This window comes from Durotheca rogersii (assembly GCF_024521655.1).
Source record: "Durotheca rogersii strain YMJ 92031201 chromosome Unknown GGS23scaffold_32, whole genome shotgun sequence".
NCBI lineage: Eukaryota > Fungi > Ascomycota > Sordariomycetes > Xylariales > Xylariaceae > Durotheca > Durotheca rogersii.
This window is the reverse complement of record NW_026251263.1, coordinates 126,266-141,203: the sequence shown is the minus strand read 5'-3', so window position 1 is coordinate 141,203 and position 14,938 is coordinate 126,266. Positions and strand designations below refer to the sequence as shown.

The 14,938-nt window shown below is 44.2% G+C and overlaps 3 protein-coding genes across 3 annotated transcripts; 2 read left to right on the top strand and 1 right to left on the bottom strand.

The window, feature by feature from the left end:
* The first annotated feature begins 807 nt into the window (after nt 1-807).
* GGS23DRAFT_585427 (uncharacterized protein) lies at nt 808-2,624 on the top strand. Its single transcript, XM_051517380.1, has 5 exons — nt 808-1,206; nt 1,260-1,397; nt 1,449-1,840; nt 1,888-1,970; nt 2,029-2,624. The coding sequence occupies exons 1-5, from the start codon at nt 1,045-1,047 to the stop codon at nt 2,355-2,357; spliced, it is 1,104 nt and encodes a 367-aa protein (XP_051368153.1). The 5' UTR covers nt 808-1,044; the 3' UTR covers nt 2,358-2,624.
* Nucleotides 2,625-4,304: 1,680 nt separating this feature from the next.
* On the top strand, nt 4,305-6,065 carry GGS23DRAFT_585424 (uncharacterized protein). The gene is made up of 5 exons (XM_051517379.1): nt 4,305-4,659; nt 4,734-4,853; nt 4,936-5,309; nt 5,377-5,654; nt 5,795-6,065. The coding sequence occupies exons 1-5, from the start codon at nt 4,477-4,479 to the stop codon at nt 5,917-5,919; spliced, it is 1,080 nt and encodes a 359-aa protein (XP_051368152.1). The 5' UTR covers nt 4,305-4,476; the 3' UTR covers nt 5,920-6,065.
* A 417-nt stretch (nt 6,066-6,482) lies between these two features.
* On the bottom strand, nt 6,483-8,356 carry GGS23DRAFT_607503 (FAD-binding domain-containing protein; the record flags this gene model as incomplete). Its single annotated transcript, XM_051520060.1, has 5 exons — nt 6,483-6,812; nt 6,875-7,279; nt 7,392-7,462; nt 7,630-8,076; nt 8,239-8,356. 5 exons carry the CDS (start codon nt 8,354-8,356, stop codon nt 6,483-6,485), a joined length of 1,371 nt encoding a protein of 456 aa, XP_051368151.1.
* Between the last annotated feature and the right edge of the window lie 6,582 nt (nt 8,357-14,938).

Below are 14,938 nucleotides of genomic sequence, written 5' to 3'. Positions count from 1 at the left end.
GATTCGGCGGTCTAATATTGCACTCTTTCTGAGCTGCTACTATACACCCGACAACATGGGCGGACTTGGAAAAACACTAACTAGAGTTCGGGCGGCGAGCCGCTCCCGTGGTTGTAACTGGTGTGGGGACTGTATAACATGTCGTTAACAATAGGTACATAGGACGACCGTGTTGCTCGGCATGCTGGATAAGAGCATCTGGCGGGAAGCCGACGGGAAAAAAGGTGAAGACTTTGGAACCCATCTCCCACCACGTTGGAAGACATTAGTGGCCTCTTCCGAGCGCCCGTTACCAGCTTACACAGTCCCAGATTGTCGGGAGCCGTTCTCGTATGATGGGATCAAACCACGTCAGGCCGGGGGTGGGCGAGACTGGGGATTGGGAGTCGGAGAAGGACGGCCGTCATAATTTTTAGCATACGTCAACACAGAGAGAAGAGTAACTAACCAAACCCTTTGTCGATATCTTTGTCTTTGCCTCCCTGTCAAGTTGAATGACATAATAGGCGGGAACTCGGCTACGTCTAAGACATAAGAGACATTAAGGGTCTTGGCCGGTCCCGGGGGGGAGGGTAGTGGAGCCCGGAAGTTAGCTTCGGATAGGGGAACATAGGAATACAACTCATTCCCCTACCAATGAGAGCACTTACCGATGGTTGGGGTCAGGGTCTTGACGTGTTGGGCACCTTACCAGACCCCCCCCGAGTCCTACCCCCCGCGAGGTGTACTTATCCCACGAACTATATAGATATATGTCAGCCCGATTTGTCTCAGACAGCCAACCGATTCTCCGTAACACATCCATGGTAGTGATATCTCTTAGACTGTCTCGTCGTGTACCCTCGTCAGTTTTAAACTACGTATCTTCCTCTAGCGTCTCGGATCGGCACCTTGGGACAGGAGCGCAGCAGCAGCTTTTGTAACTATATCAAACTTCACGATTTTACATTTTAGCCCTCGTACTAGAAGCACTGTTGAACATGCCGACTTGCTCATCAACAGTATTCATGTCCCCGCTCTAACGGAAACATCACGTTCTCCAACATGCGCAATCAGAGGTTGTATTTCGACCATCCCGCCCACGTTGTGTCCGTGGCGGTCGCCTTCCCCGTCATCAGCATCATTTTCGTCAGCCTGCGGTTTTGGGCGCGCAAGGTCCAGAAGCAGCCCCTCAAGGCGGACGACTGGCTGATCGTACTGGCAACAGTAAGGACCCGAGGGCCGTGTCGTAGCACTTAGCACTGACCGCGGCATTGCAGCTTTTAACGGTCGGCCTCGGTATCACCCAACTTTATGGCGTTTATACGGGGGCTTTGGCATATCCTACTCAGATACCACCTGGCTATACGGGAAGGGTTTCTGGGCTCCATACGACACAGTTAATCATAAAGTCTCAGGTACGCATCAGCATCGGCAAGACACGGACGGATATCTAACTACGCGACCAGATCGAATGGGCATACGCTCAAATGTTCGTCTTGGCGCTGGGGTGTATTAAGGCGAGCTTCCTGTTCTTCTATATGCGAGTATTTGCCATCGAGAAGAAGTCCTTCGTCAGCAAACTCCTCACTGGGCTCATTATCTTCGAGGCCGTATGGACGGCGGCGCTTTACTTGTCGGTGCTGTTCGAATGCGGCCACAGATTTTGGTTTATATGGAGCTCCGACGACGAGTACACGACGCACTGCATAAGGACTCACCCCCGATATTTCACCCTCTGCATCATCGACATAATTACAGATATCGCAATAATATCCATCCCTATTCCGTTAGTCCTGCGGTTAAATTTGTCCAGGAGCAGGAAAATCGCCGTCAGTTCGGTATTCCTCCTCGGTGGAGGGTGAGTCCCGCGACCCCGGAGAGGCGAATCATGCTAATAGAGGGCAGGTCTTTTTTTGCGTCCCTGATCCGGTTTGTGATGACTGCGGGGAATCTCGTAGGAGGGAATAATATCACTTATGACAACATCAGTAAGTACAGAAAGCGCCCACCTCCTGATGCGGAGTCTTACCAGAATTACGAAATTAGTTGGAGCAACTGGTAGTGCATATTGGGCCACTGTTGAGTGCGGCGTCGGCGTCATGGCCGCTTGCCTCCCCACTGTGCAGTTTGTTATTCGGAAACGTTTCACGGAATGGTCCGCCTGTAATAGGAAAGACGGATTCGGCTCTCGATCAACGGACCCCGGCGGACATGTCGCTCACTCCAACCGGTCTGCTGAGGTTGCATTCGCCAAAATGGATACATGCCCCAACCTACCAGCATCGCTAGTCTATCCGGCGAGCATCTGGACCGAAGAGTCGATTGGCAAAGAAAACTTTGCATGGGACGAACGAATATTAGACATGACTCGGTGACAGTGGTAGGACTTGTCGGGATATAAGGAGGGAGGAAGGTTGTCGAGAAACATGACGGTTGACACCCCCTTTTTTTTTCACTGAGGCTACCGGTGCGTCTCATCTAGTCAAGCTGTCCTTAATATTCCTCACAGGAGGACCGCAAGGCTCACTAGTATTAGCACAATTTAGCTGTTTGTAGAGGCTTGTAAGATACCCAAATACCAGTCGTTCGTCATTAACAAGGTCAGCTCACGGGAGTCATTACTAGTCACAACCCTACATGTCCTATTATATTAGACCAATGCATCACCCTTTTCTTATAATGCTACTCATTGTTGTTCCTGGGAGTCTGGCCTTCGGGCTTCATGATTGGGATGCCTATGCCTGCATACCCCCATTATACTACGCGACAAGGGCACATAAATCGTGTTTCTCGCAGGTGGTCCTGGCGCCATACCTCGTAGCCGTGCCAATTCTGCGCCATCTCGTTCCCAGACGCGTAGTTCATGTGATAAGCCTGCAGCTTGTGCAGGTTACCAACTTCGTACAAAGTGCGGCGGAGGTCCTCACCGAGCTGTGCCGCTCTCTTGTCGAGAAATAGCCCGTCCGGAGTGTAGGTGATGATCGGCGAGGTGAGGAGGTTGATACCGCGGGACGTGTGCTACGGCGTCCAAAAAACCGCCAACGTCTCATTGAGTCAGCCCCCCTGATAATATCCAAGATGCGGCTTTCCTGTCTGCTTTCCCACTGCCCACAGGGTTCCGGTAACGTCTCAGTTACCGTCAATCTAGCAGCTTTCTTGACATCGCTTGGCCGACGCATCAAGACCTAGATGCCATTTGGAAGATTCCGGTTCCGGGTATATAGTGACACAGTCGCCACACCTAGACAAAGAATCTCGGGCGGAAATATGACTATTAGCGCCTTATCGCAAGTACCGGAATTCCTCGATGTTGATCAGTCTTAGGGGACAAAGAGTGCACACTCGACGAAGCGGAGGGTGGTATTACTGCACCTGTGTGCATTTCTTAAGGGTTCTGCCGTTTGCCACGGGGACGATTCATCCTATGAAAAGAGAGAAATCTAATATATACATCACTTCACATCCGTCGACTGCACGCGACCTAGTAAGCGGGCTCGATTTTTCAATTGTCTATACCTCTAATGCTGTGTAAATCACCTAAATTCGGCTTAATTCCCGGAGGGGTACACAGTGCTCTTGATATCATGAATATTGTCGGCCATTCCCTAGGGGGTGTTCTCACTAGATAGCCTGGCTGTCCCCTCCGGATCAAGCTAACATTACTGTTGTTCTGGGTGCATTTCTACATCGAATCCTAGGGACACTCCACACCACTGCGAAAGATATGCACCGATAATCTGATCCGTATTCGTCGTTTCGGATCGTGGTCTGCTACGGGCAGGCATCATACTTCTCGATTTCACTTCATCTCTCCTTTGTGTTCCCTTTTCTGTAACCATTCGTCTCATAAGACTGCTAGGTTGACCTTCCATCACAAGTATGAGTACTTGGGGGCGGAAGTCCTCAGAGATGACCTCGTGTTTAGAAAATGATTATTGGCCGCTAGAGCGGTAATACACCCATAATACTTTGCAACTTAACTCTTGATTATCCTAACCATCTCTACCCGGCCCGGTCTGTTCCGAACGGGTAGTAAATAGCCACCACTCTGTATTATGACCCTTCTTTGTTGGTGGGACTCCGCATCGGAATGGGCAGATAATTTAGTTAAATCGTGTCTCTCTGAAAGAACTCTCGATTGCCGACTCTCTTTCAGACCTTTGGAATGTGTCTGTCTTCGGACGCTTGGCCCTGTTGGCTATTGGCAAGCGTCGACCCGGCGTATGTCTCTTTCGGCGAAACGCCCACAGTCTCATATTGTAAATGCGAGAATTATTACGGCGCAGGCCTACGGGGTAGCTAGCTTGTCTATTATTTCATCTCCTCCCCTTCGCTGTGTTTCTTAGAAATCCATTAGGGCGACCGGAAATCTTTCCCATAGTTGCTCTTTTCTCGTTCTCCCGCGCCCCGAGGATAAATTGTGACATTATTACTATGGATTTAAGCTATGAGCTCTCGCTATTCTTGCTTCGCTTGCCTTGATTGATCGCAACGATGGTTCAGCAGCTAGGAAGTCTCACCTATTTGTTTCCACAGAACGGCCTTGGGAAGGCTGGCTTCATCTTCGATACTATTTTTCTCTTCCTGTGTTTCGTAGCGACTGGGCTTAGATTATGGTCTCGACGGCTGCAGAAGACATCTTTGCGATTAAATGACTGGTTGATACTTTTCTCATTAGTATGTCTATTTACGAAAAATTGATTGTAAGCTGACAGATAATATCGGCCTTGCTAACATCTTTATTCTTGCAGATCATCTTCCTACCACCATATGCCCTACAGTCCGTCTTATTCATCAAATATGGAGTTGGACTCAACATAGACAAGATTTTAACAATCGGGGGACCAGGTATTATGATACGCATTTGGCGGGTAATACCCCATTAAATAATCCCCCAGACGAGAGACATGTTACATATTGCTAACCCAATACAATGTCGAGAGTGAATATTAGCTTTCTTACGCTATGGATATCTTCTGGATTCTTCTTGTCACTCTTATCAAACTCTCTGTTCTACACTTTTATATTACCATCTTTCGCCAACCTATGTTCATTCGTATCGTCTATGCCACTGCCGCACTCTGCGCCGCTTTCTGTATCGGTGCTTTGGTTGAGGTAGTCGTGTTATGTCCACCCAGGGGTGGCTGGCGCCCGGATGGCCTCTTATTTCGCTGCGACAACAACAGCTCAATACTGCTCACTTTGGGCACCATAGACCTGGCGATAGAGATCCTAGTCATAATGCTTCCTATGCCGGTTTTATGGAGGCTAAAGCTCCCCACAGCCAAAAAAGTGGCGTTGACAGCAATTTTCGGAATGGGATTTCTGTAAGTCACTCCCCCCTTTTTTACACGCGATCTATTCTGGCAAGAGTTCTCACGCATCAGACCAAAGAATCATAGCTTTCACCTCGATACGGATACGCTTTATACTGAATCTCAACGATTCGGGGGACATATCAAGTCCAGTGCTCATGCAAATTTTCAGCGCCGCTATGCCGCTCCTTGGTATAATCAACGCAAGTCTGCCAGTAATGGCGCCGGCTCTACGGGAAATATACCGTTCTTCATCCCGCATATGGCGTAAGCTTAGGAAGTCTACCGATAACTCGACCGACAGCCGTCGATCTCCGGTGTCTCCTAAGCCTAGTGGACCGGAAGTAAGTGTAGTTGGTAAGTGGTCGTGGTTTTTGGTGATCATTTGTATCCCCCCCTCATCTCTTTCTTCTTGGGGCGTGTCCTATTATTAGCTGCAATTGAACGTTATGGCAAGCCAGATACTAAAGGTCCTTAGACTGATATTGTTATCGTAGAAAAACGCAACCTCTCAGGTGCCGTCGAACCCAACCAAATCCGCATTACTACGGCCTGGGAGGTGTCGTCGACACCGGCCTCGGAATCGGATCATGCGAGGCAGGGAATGTATGCGTACGTATAGAAACTTGCAAAGGCGCAGATGACATAGGGTAAAGAGGCCAGCGGGTAAAACCAACTAAAATCACAGTCTATGCGGTATTATAGAAGAAAATGGCGAATTATTGCTCGCTAATAGCAATACACTTGCGGTCACCACCACGATGTGCCACGCCATGTACCTGTTACACGCCAGTAGCAGCGTCTACATTCCCCCAGCAAAACAGAGTACGTTGAGAGAGTTTCAGTCTATCTCCGGTAGATCAAACTCGAATCAACGAGTCTTAGCGTGCATGTCATACCTACTTGGAACTGTGTCCGTAATGTAATGTACTAGGCCAATCAATTCCCCTCTCCATTTTACCAGAATACTGTACTACGGACACCTAGGTATCGACATCCGTTACTAAGAGTGTATACACGTATAGGGGGTTAGCACGCTTAGAAGACACAAGCTTATCCAACACTATAAACTCCCCCAGCGAAGGCAAAGTCCGTGTCCGGCTTACAGTTGATAAGACGCACCCCGAGTTCCCGCGTAGAGTACGTTTAATTCAGTTGTACTTTACACAGCCTTCCATCCGCATCCTACATCCGCCTATCACCACCAACGGCAGTCTTGGTATAGGGGATGTCATGGGAGTCATATTTCTGCTTGATAACGAAAAGCTTTTCGTAGTGATCACCGTAAAAGGCCCACTTGAAGTCAGGTTGCTGAAAGTCTGCTTCATTCAAGTATGCGGCGCCTTTCGGGGTCAACTTTGCAAGTAGCGGAAGGAGATCATTTGTTAGTTTGTCCTGGGCCGCCTGGTTGCTCGCCAGGCCGTTGTAGTCGATCGGGGTGCCAACAACAGCGCTAAAAAGGGTCTCGCGGAAATATGGGTTGACGGCAACGTCAGAAACCAATGAGACCGAGTTCTCAAAGTTGCAGGAAACGCCAGATATGATGGTTTGGGACGCGATGGATCAATAGCCAACACCAGACCGTCGAGGTTATCAGTCAAGCGGCCACCGATGTTGTAGTCTGAGACGTTCCAGCTCGACGTTAACGAATTATCGGCAGATAGGAAGGTGGGAAACTCCGAGTAGGGGTACTGGTCTTCGAGCCCAAGATTATCCATCCTTTCCAGTGTGCAGCGGAGTAGCTTGTCGATATCGTCTTGTCGCAGTCCAGGCCCGAAGGCTGGCATGAGCATGGAGCCGAACGGAGCTGCTACCCACATAGCCGAAACGACAGCGATCACAATGCCCGGTAGTGCTCCAAGAAATTTCATGAGTGCAAAATATATAGACTTCGTGTTAGTCCCGTTGTCTGGGGCAGTGATGTACGCCGTCGAGAAGTGGTTATCGGGGACGGCTTTGACAGTCATAGATAGGTACAACGACTCCGAACGTGCCGCCACCACCTCCGCGCAGGGCCCAGAAGAGGTCTGGATTCTCCGTGGCACTTGCGGTCAAGAGTTGGCCAGTCCCCGTCATCACCTCGAATTAGAGGACCTGCTCAGCAGCTAAACCATACTTCAACGAAAACGGGCCATGGCCGCCGCCGAGGGTAAGCGGTAACCTAACTTATAGCTGCGGTATAGCATCGTTAGTTTCTTTATCCTCACACTACGGGGACACACCTCCAGTGGCGCTTTTCGAGATGGTGGTGTCATTGAAGAGAAAGGGAGGCGGATGAGCGGCTATCCATGCCATGACCCTCAGGTTAATACTCACCCCTAGCTAAGCTAACGGTCGGGCAATTGCCTCCCACTACCAAGAGGCCATGAGAAATTGGCGAACCAGTAGGCCTCAATTCCTCCCATGCCAGCACCCATCTTGATTGCAGGCCCTATATACTTCAGGCCTTTGTATTTCTCAAGAAAGGAGAAAGACTTCAGGTGCTTGGTCCACAGGAAAAGCGAGTGAGCTCCGGGAGACTTTCCGAGGTAGTCGTGGCCTGTGTTGCGAATGGCCAAGCGGAAGTTATGCTTACGAGGGAAGCGAATACGGGCTTGGATGTCGGACAGGCCCGTGGCGTTGATCGAAAAGACGGCATGATAGTCAAGAGTGCAGGGAGAATGGGGTTCTAGCAAGGGATTGCAGCTGTCGTGAGGGTATGGGTAGGCCATGGGCGAAGACGGCAATGTCAGATGGGTTTTAGGAAAGAACCAGACGTTACGCAGCGCGTCACATTGGCCTCAATCGAAGGATCGTACGCTGGTGTTTCCATCATCGACATAGAAGTTGTGGCAAGGGGCGGCAAAGGGGACGGTTGCAACGAGCCGCCCGTCGACGGTCTCGTTAAGCGTACGCTAACTGCTCTGGTTCAGCTAGGATACGTCTCCGGGAATCGAGCAACATGACCACCGCCGGTGTGGCGACCGAGGGAGTAGCACATTTAAAAGACTAACTCCACTGAGTGCAGCTGCTGGCACGATATTGGCGGAAAAGAACCCGAGCAGGTCGAGGAAATGCATTGGGAGAAAGCTTCGCAAATTGTGGTATAGACGTAAGGCTATTAATATGGTGTGGTCGACGTTACTGAACTCGGGAAAAAGATCGACCCAATATTAAATATAGAGATGCTAATACCATGATCGCCAAGGGCCCTTACCGCGCTGGGTGTAGGAGGGATTGCTAGCCTTAACGAGGTCCGGGGAAGGGATAATACCTCCTTATTTTGCCTCTTTAGCTGCCCCGTCTGATTAAGTTAGGTTACCGCTTTACGAGCTACCCCTCCACGGGCTACCTAAATTAAGTATTACCTAGTAACTATTACGTTAATAATTAAAGCCATTTATATTACTAAAATTAATTAAAACCCTTTAATTCCGGCGTTATAACCTCGATATAGTCCTCCGTTTACGATACCTTATTTTTAGACGTTTCTAGTGCTATTTTAGCCTCTCTAGGTACCTTCTTATCGCTTACCTCGTATAAGGGAGCGATAGGAAGGTACGCGATAGGTACGAGGGTACAAGGTATTATGATACTTATACCGGTACGAGGGTACCTCCTAAGCGGTAACCGTTTTAGCTTATCCTACTTTTCGCTATATAAGCGACTGTTTATCGCTAGGTATTCGCCTTCTTATCCTTTTAAAAGGTAAGTACTTATTTACGTTACTACGGGGATATACTTATTACCTAGCTTAAGGATTTTATTATAATTTAAGTACTTCTTTAAAAGTTATTTAATAAAGATAGCCCGTATTATAGAAGGAAGCGGTAACGAGTCCGTAGGAAGCGAATCGCGGGTAATTCGTAATAGTTCCCGGAACGAACGACTTCGCCGATAGAAGGGCGATACCTACGAAGGCGAAGCGAGTAATAGCTCCCGTACTAAACTAAATATCCTATAAGAGAACCTTTAAAAGGTTAAAGAGAAGATTCGTTAATTAGAAGCTCTTAAGGAAGCCTAGTAACGCCTTAAGGAACTAAAGAACGAGGTTTATAATAACTTTAATAAACGCCCGGGTAAAGGTAGGCGCTATCGAAGCGATATTAATTCGTTAAACGATAGCTAGGGCCCCGATTTTAAAATAAAAGAAACCCTTATCTTCTAAAGGGACTTTAGCTTTAGGAAATTCGAAGAATAACTAAAGGATCTCGGCCTTATATACCTTAGCGCCTTTAAGAAGTTTAAATCGATATAAAAACGGATCCTATACGCTATCCGTTATATAAAACTAAAAGCGAGAGTATTATAGAAACGCTATACGAGCGAGATACCGACGTAAGTATAGCGAGACGTAGCGCTCGAAGACTTCGAATAGTTTAAGACATAGGCCTTATCCCTCCTAAAGAACGCGATTAACCGCGAATATAAACTAGCGGATTAAATAAAAAACGCTCGATAATATTCTAATTAATTTCCGCGGGATTTCGATATCTACTTAAGCTCGATCGAAAATTAAAGTAAACCTAGGTTAAAAAGCTAAAAGGCCCTAACGTTTTACGTTAAACTCTACGTACCTTTTAAGTTATACCTAGAGAATTTCGGTAGCGAAAGGCCGATAAGCCGCGTAAATATCGTCGATTAAATAGAAATTAAATAGGATACCTAATAAGTAACTAAGTTTATTTAAGGCCCGACCTAAAAGAAAAGAAACGATATAAAGAATACGCTCCCGCGGAAGATTAATAAGGGTAATAATACCGCTACGCTAAAGGAACGCTAACGATACGACGATAATATAACCCCGTTTAAAAAGAACCTAATAAGTTAGAACGGAAATATATTAAAGTATTATATTTATAATAGCGAAGCGTATTTAGTTAACCGATACCTTAAAAGAAACTCGCCTTATATTAGAGGCCTCGCTAAAGGAAAGGGAAAAGCCTAAGCTCCCTAGGTATATCCTAACTTACGGAGCCGTACCCGTTAATAAGGGTTATAATACGGTTTTACGTTAAAGCTATAATAGAAGTACTAATTATTATTAAAATATATCTCGATTTCGATTCGGGCGTTAAAATAAATTATATTAACGTCGAGTTCGTTAAATAAGCGAGACTTTAGCGAGTTAAATTCATAGCGCTAGTATTACGCGTTATCGGCGACTTACGGTATTTAAGCTACGGGATATATATTATACTAATATAAATTACTAATAGTAAGGGTATAATAAAGACGCTAGAACGCCCGTATATAGCGATCGACCGAAACCTTAAACTAAAGGGGAGCCCTATATTACTTTTTATAACGATAATAAAGGACGAGCGTATCTTATTCGATACGGAGGCGAATCGATAGTAGTTTAAAATTATAAAACCTACGTACGAACTTATGAAACCTTATTAGTTCGTAAAATACGTACGAAAGAACGAAGCGAAAGTCTTCGTAATAATCTAATTATTAAAACCTATTTTATTATCCGATAAAGAGGTATCGATATTAAGGCGCATCGAAGACTTACTTAAAAAGCTACGAGACTTCGTCGACGTATTTAACGATAAGGAAGTAGCTATATTACTACTGAACAGGAGCAGCGTGGGCACGCTGACGGAGGCACGAAACGGCTACCCAACTGCCAACAACTGGCCCAGTGCCGATCAACCTAAGATCACAGCTGTAAACAGCTGTAATCGGTTGATCGGCCAGCTGAAACGGCAGCTGGGAAAGGAGGACTGGAAAGGCAACGAGGAGGAAGGCTAGAAAGGCATGGCAAGAAACGAGTGAATAGCTGTAGGTCGTGATGTCTACAGGTCTAAGTCTGGCTGATGAAAATATGAGTGCGCGACCCATATAAATACACATCGAAAAGGCTACGTGGCCTAGATCCACCGCACCACTACACTACCCCATAAATAAGCCGATTACGCTATCGAAACGCCGGAGGATTTCGTACCTCCTTATAGCCTAATATATCTTTTAGCCTAGAATAAGTTCGATACGTTACGAGAATATATATAGGAAAACCTAAAACTTAAACGTATACGGGAATCGAAGAACCCCGTAAGAGCCCCTATCCTTTTCGTACCTAAAAAGAACGGAAGATTAAGGCTATGCGTCGATTATAAGGAATTAAATCGACTAACGACTAAGAACCGATATTCCCTTCCCCTTATATTTAAAATCTTCGATAGGGTTTCGGAGGCGAAGGTCTTTTCGAAGATAAACCTAAAAAACGCGTATTATAAAATACGAATTAAGGAAGGCGACGAATGGAAAACCGCCTTCCGAACCTAATACGGTTACTACGAATATCTAGTAATGCCCTTTAGATTAACTAACGCCTCTATTACCTTTTAAAATTATATCCATAAAGCGCTTTACGGGTTAATCGATATCGTTTATATAACGTACCTCGACGATATCCTTATCTTCGTATAAAACCGAGAAACCTATACGCGTAACCTCCGCTAAGTCCTTAAAAGGCTACGAGAAGCCGATCTTTACGTTAACGTAGCGAAGTATTCCTTTTATCGCGATAATATCGAATTCCTAGGGTTTTATATATTATAGGAAGGAGTTTCGATAGACCCGAAAAGGGTAGATATTATTAAAAACTAACTAGAACCTACGACCTTTTACGAAATATAATAATTTCTAGGATTTTATAACTTCTATCGTAGATTTATAGAAGGATATTCCCGCATAGTAAAGCCCCTTTACGAATTATTAAAAGGAAGTATTAACGGAAGAAAACTAGGAAAAGTTTAGTTCGCGGGCGAAGAGGTACTAGCGTTCCGATAGTTACGCGACGCCTTTACGAAAGCGCTACTACTTCGATATTTCGACCCCGAAGCGCGTATAAGAATCGAAACTAACGCTTCCGGGTACGCTATATCGGCGATCCTATCGTAACTAAACGAGAAAGGCCTATATTACCTTATCGCGTTTTAATCGAAGAAGTTTAAAGGCGTAAAGCTTTAATATAATACTCCTAATTAAGAATTAATAACTATCGTAGAATTATTTAAATACTAAAAGTATTACGTATAAGAAAGTCGATATACCGTTAAGGTATTATCGGATTACTATAATCTCTAAACGTTTATAAAATAACCTAGGCTTAACGGAAGGTAGGCTAGGTAGTATATGTAATTAATACCTTACGATTTCGTAATATAATATCGTAGCGGTAAGCGTAACTCCGCCGATACGCCGTCGAAGCGACCCGATTACTATAAAGAAAAGGGAACCTAAACGGAACTACTATTATTACTAAAAGTAAAGCTAGCCGTAATTAAAGTATTTAATAAGAATAGGAAATCCTTTAAGAGAAAATACTTAAGATATATTTTATAAACGATTCGTAAGCGAAGAGCTAGCGAAATAATAACTTAAGAAACGATATACGAAAACGTTACCGAAACTATAAGAATATTACTCTAACGTATTTAGAAAAGTAACCTTAAGCTTAAAGGACGAAGAAAGAAGCTAAAGGTAGCGGATAACTCCGTTAAAGCCGATAGCTCCCTATAAACGGTAAATAAAAATAGGTTAATTAAGTATTAAAACCGAGTCTATATTCCTATAAAGCCGGGCGTTAGGAAAGAGCTTATAATGCGTTATTATAACGACCCCTTAGCGGGATATTTTAACGAAAAGAAGACTTATAAGCTTCTCTTACGTAAGTATTACTAAAGAGGCATAGGGCTAAATATTGTAGTGGTGCGGTAAGACATACCCTCTTGATGTATTACGTAATACGCTACGATAGGCCTTATACCTATATAGAATAACCATAGCTCCCGTAAGTACGGAATATGCTATGTTTATTATTTAGTTTATTACCTAGTTAGATTACTATCTTTATTATTTTTACCTTAATTAAAGATTCGTTTTTATTATTAGATTCGTCGTTCTCCGATTAGTATATCTATTTTAATTATAGGCGCTTAAGTTACTTCGTCGTACCGCTATAGCCGAATAAATAACTTTTACGTTTTGCCCCTTTTCTCCCCTTACCTCTTATACCTTCGGGTTAGCGACTACTATATCTCTACGACTAAAGGGCATAACTAAGATACGATAACTACATTAGATTCCTTGCCTCTCGATTAATATAGCGATATTAATTTCATCTATCTTAAACTATCGTACGTATTATAATCTCCGATAAAGTATACTTTCGAATAAATATATCCGGGTTTCTAGTATCGCGTACGCTCTACTCCTCCTTAATAGCGATTACCTTATGACTTTTTTTCGATCCCTTAACCTTTAGTTTACGGAGTTTCTATTACGCTACTAGGATTTAAAGGATACCGATCGCCGTCGGCGCCGCCATTTAACCCGCGAAGTAGCCCGCGTTTTACGTTAAATAAAGTATTCCGCCTTATGATTATTTATTTATTATAGGAAGGTACGTATAAGCCCGGGAACTTTTGTAACGATATTACTACTACTAGGATAGTACCTAGCCCTTAATACTTATAACGCTATTAAGCTATCGATACTACGATCTAATACGACGAATAAATAACGCTTATAACGATTAACGTAAACCTCGTATAACCTCCTACCTGCCTATAGGAAGGTACCCGTAAGCCTAGGAAACTATCGTCGTAATACTACCGCTACTAGGGATAGCACTTAGCCCTCGATATTAACCGCTTCCTCGAACCGCTAATAGTATAGTATATCTCGTGCGAATAAATAAAGCTTATAGCGATTAAGGCAGCCCCCTTATAATTATCTACCTGCTATATAGAAGACGTACGAGCGCCTTAATATAAATTACGATAACCTATACGACCCGCTACTCCTTTACTAATACTAAGGGCGGATAAAGGCTAATAGTAATTATATCTTAATCGATCTTACGATAGCTTCTTTTTTCCTCTAAACTTATTAATCGATATAAATTAAATATATAAATACTAATAACTTATTATGCTAAAGGCATTTTAAGATACCTAGGCGTAGCGATTCGACGATATAATATACGATATGATATAAATATTTATATTAATAATATAAATAAAAATTAATAGATTAATAGCTACTAGTAACCGATAATTTTAAAGAGAACTAGGAATTAATATTAATAAAACTACGTAGATATAAAGGATTAGGGAAACGGAACTAGAATCGAGCTAATAGGTATACCTATATATAAGCTAGCCTTATATTACTAATTAATAATTAATATAGCGAAAAGTACTAACATAGGCGTAAAACGGCGCTTAGCGGTAATACCGCTAATACTATTAAATAGCCCCCGTTAGGTTGAAACCGGCCCATAGCTATAACCGGTATCGTATCTAGCGCGATCCTTTACTCGGGATCCATTCCCTATACGTATTACCTTAACGAAGGTTATACGTTAGGAGTTCTAGACTTTAATAGGAGGAATTATCGTCGACTTATTTATAATAATTAAACTATTAATCTAAGGAATACGCATCGTACTTTAGTTAGGCGTTAACCGATTAGAGAAGCTCGCATAGTACCCGGATTCCATCGATCGGGATAGTATAATAGATAATAATATATCCATACTAGAGGAAAAGTATTAGGATATAGATAATAGCTATCTTACCTTTACCCCTATGTTAGATAATAAGACCTTTATACCGTATAGGTGGAGGGGAGATACCTGGTTAACC

Excerpts from the sequence above, each read along its gene's own strand:
- GGS23DRAFT_585427 (XM_051517380.1), top strand. The coding sequence starts at position 1,045 with ATGCGCAATCAGAGGTTGTATTTCGACCATCCCGCCCACGTTGTGTCC. Across the intron at positions 1,841-1,887 it reads GTATTCCTCCTCGGTGGAGG|GTCTTTTTTTGCGTCCCTGA; the intron begins GTGAGTCCCGCG and ends AATAGAGGGCAG. Across the intron at positions 1,971-2,028 it reads TATCACTTATGACAACATCA|TTGGAGCAACTGGTAGTGCA; the intron begins GTAAGTACAGAA and ends TTACGAAATTAG.
- GGS23DRAFT_585424 (XM_051517379.1), top strand. The coding sequence starts at position 4,477 with ATGGTTCAGCAGCTAGGAAGTCTCACCTATTTGTTTCCACAGAACGGC. Across the intron at positions 5,310-5,376 it reads ATTTTCGGAATGGGATTTCT|AATCATAGCTTTCACCTCGA; the intron begins GTAAGTCACTCC and ends ATCAGACCAAAG. Across the intron at positions 5,655-5,794 it reads ACCGGAAGTAAGTGTAGTTG|AAAAACGCAACCTCTCAGGT; the intron begins GTAAGTGGTCGT and ends TTGTTATCGTAG.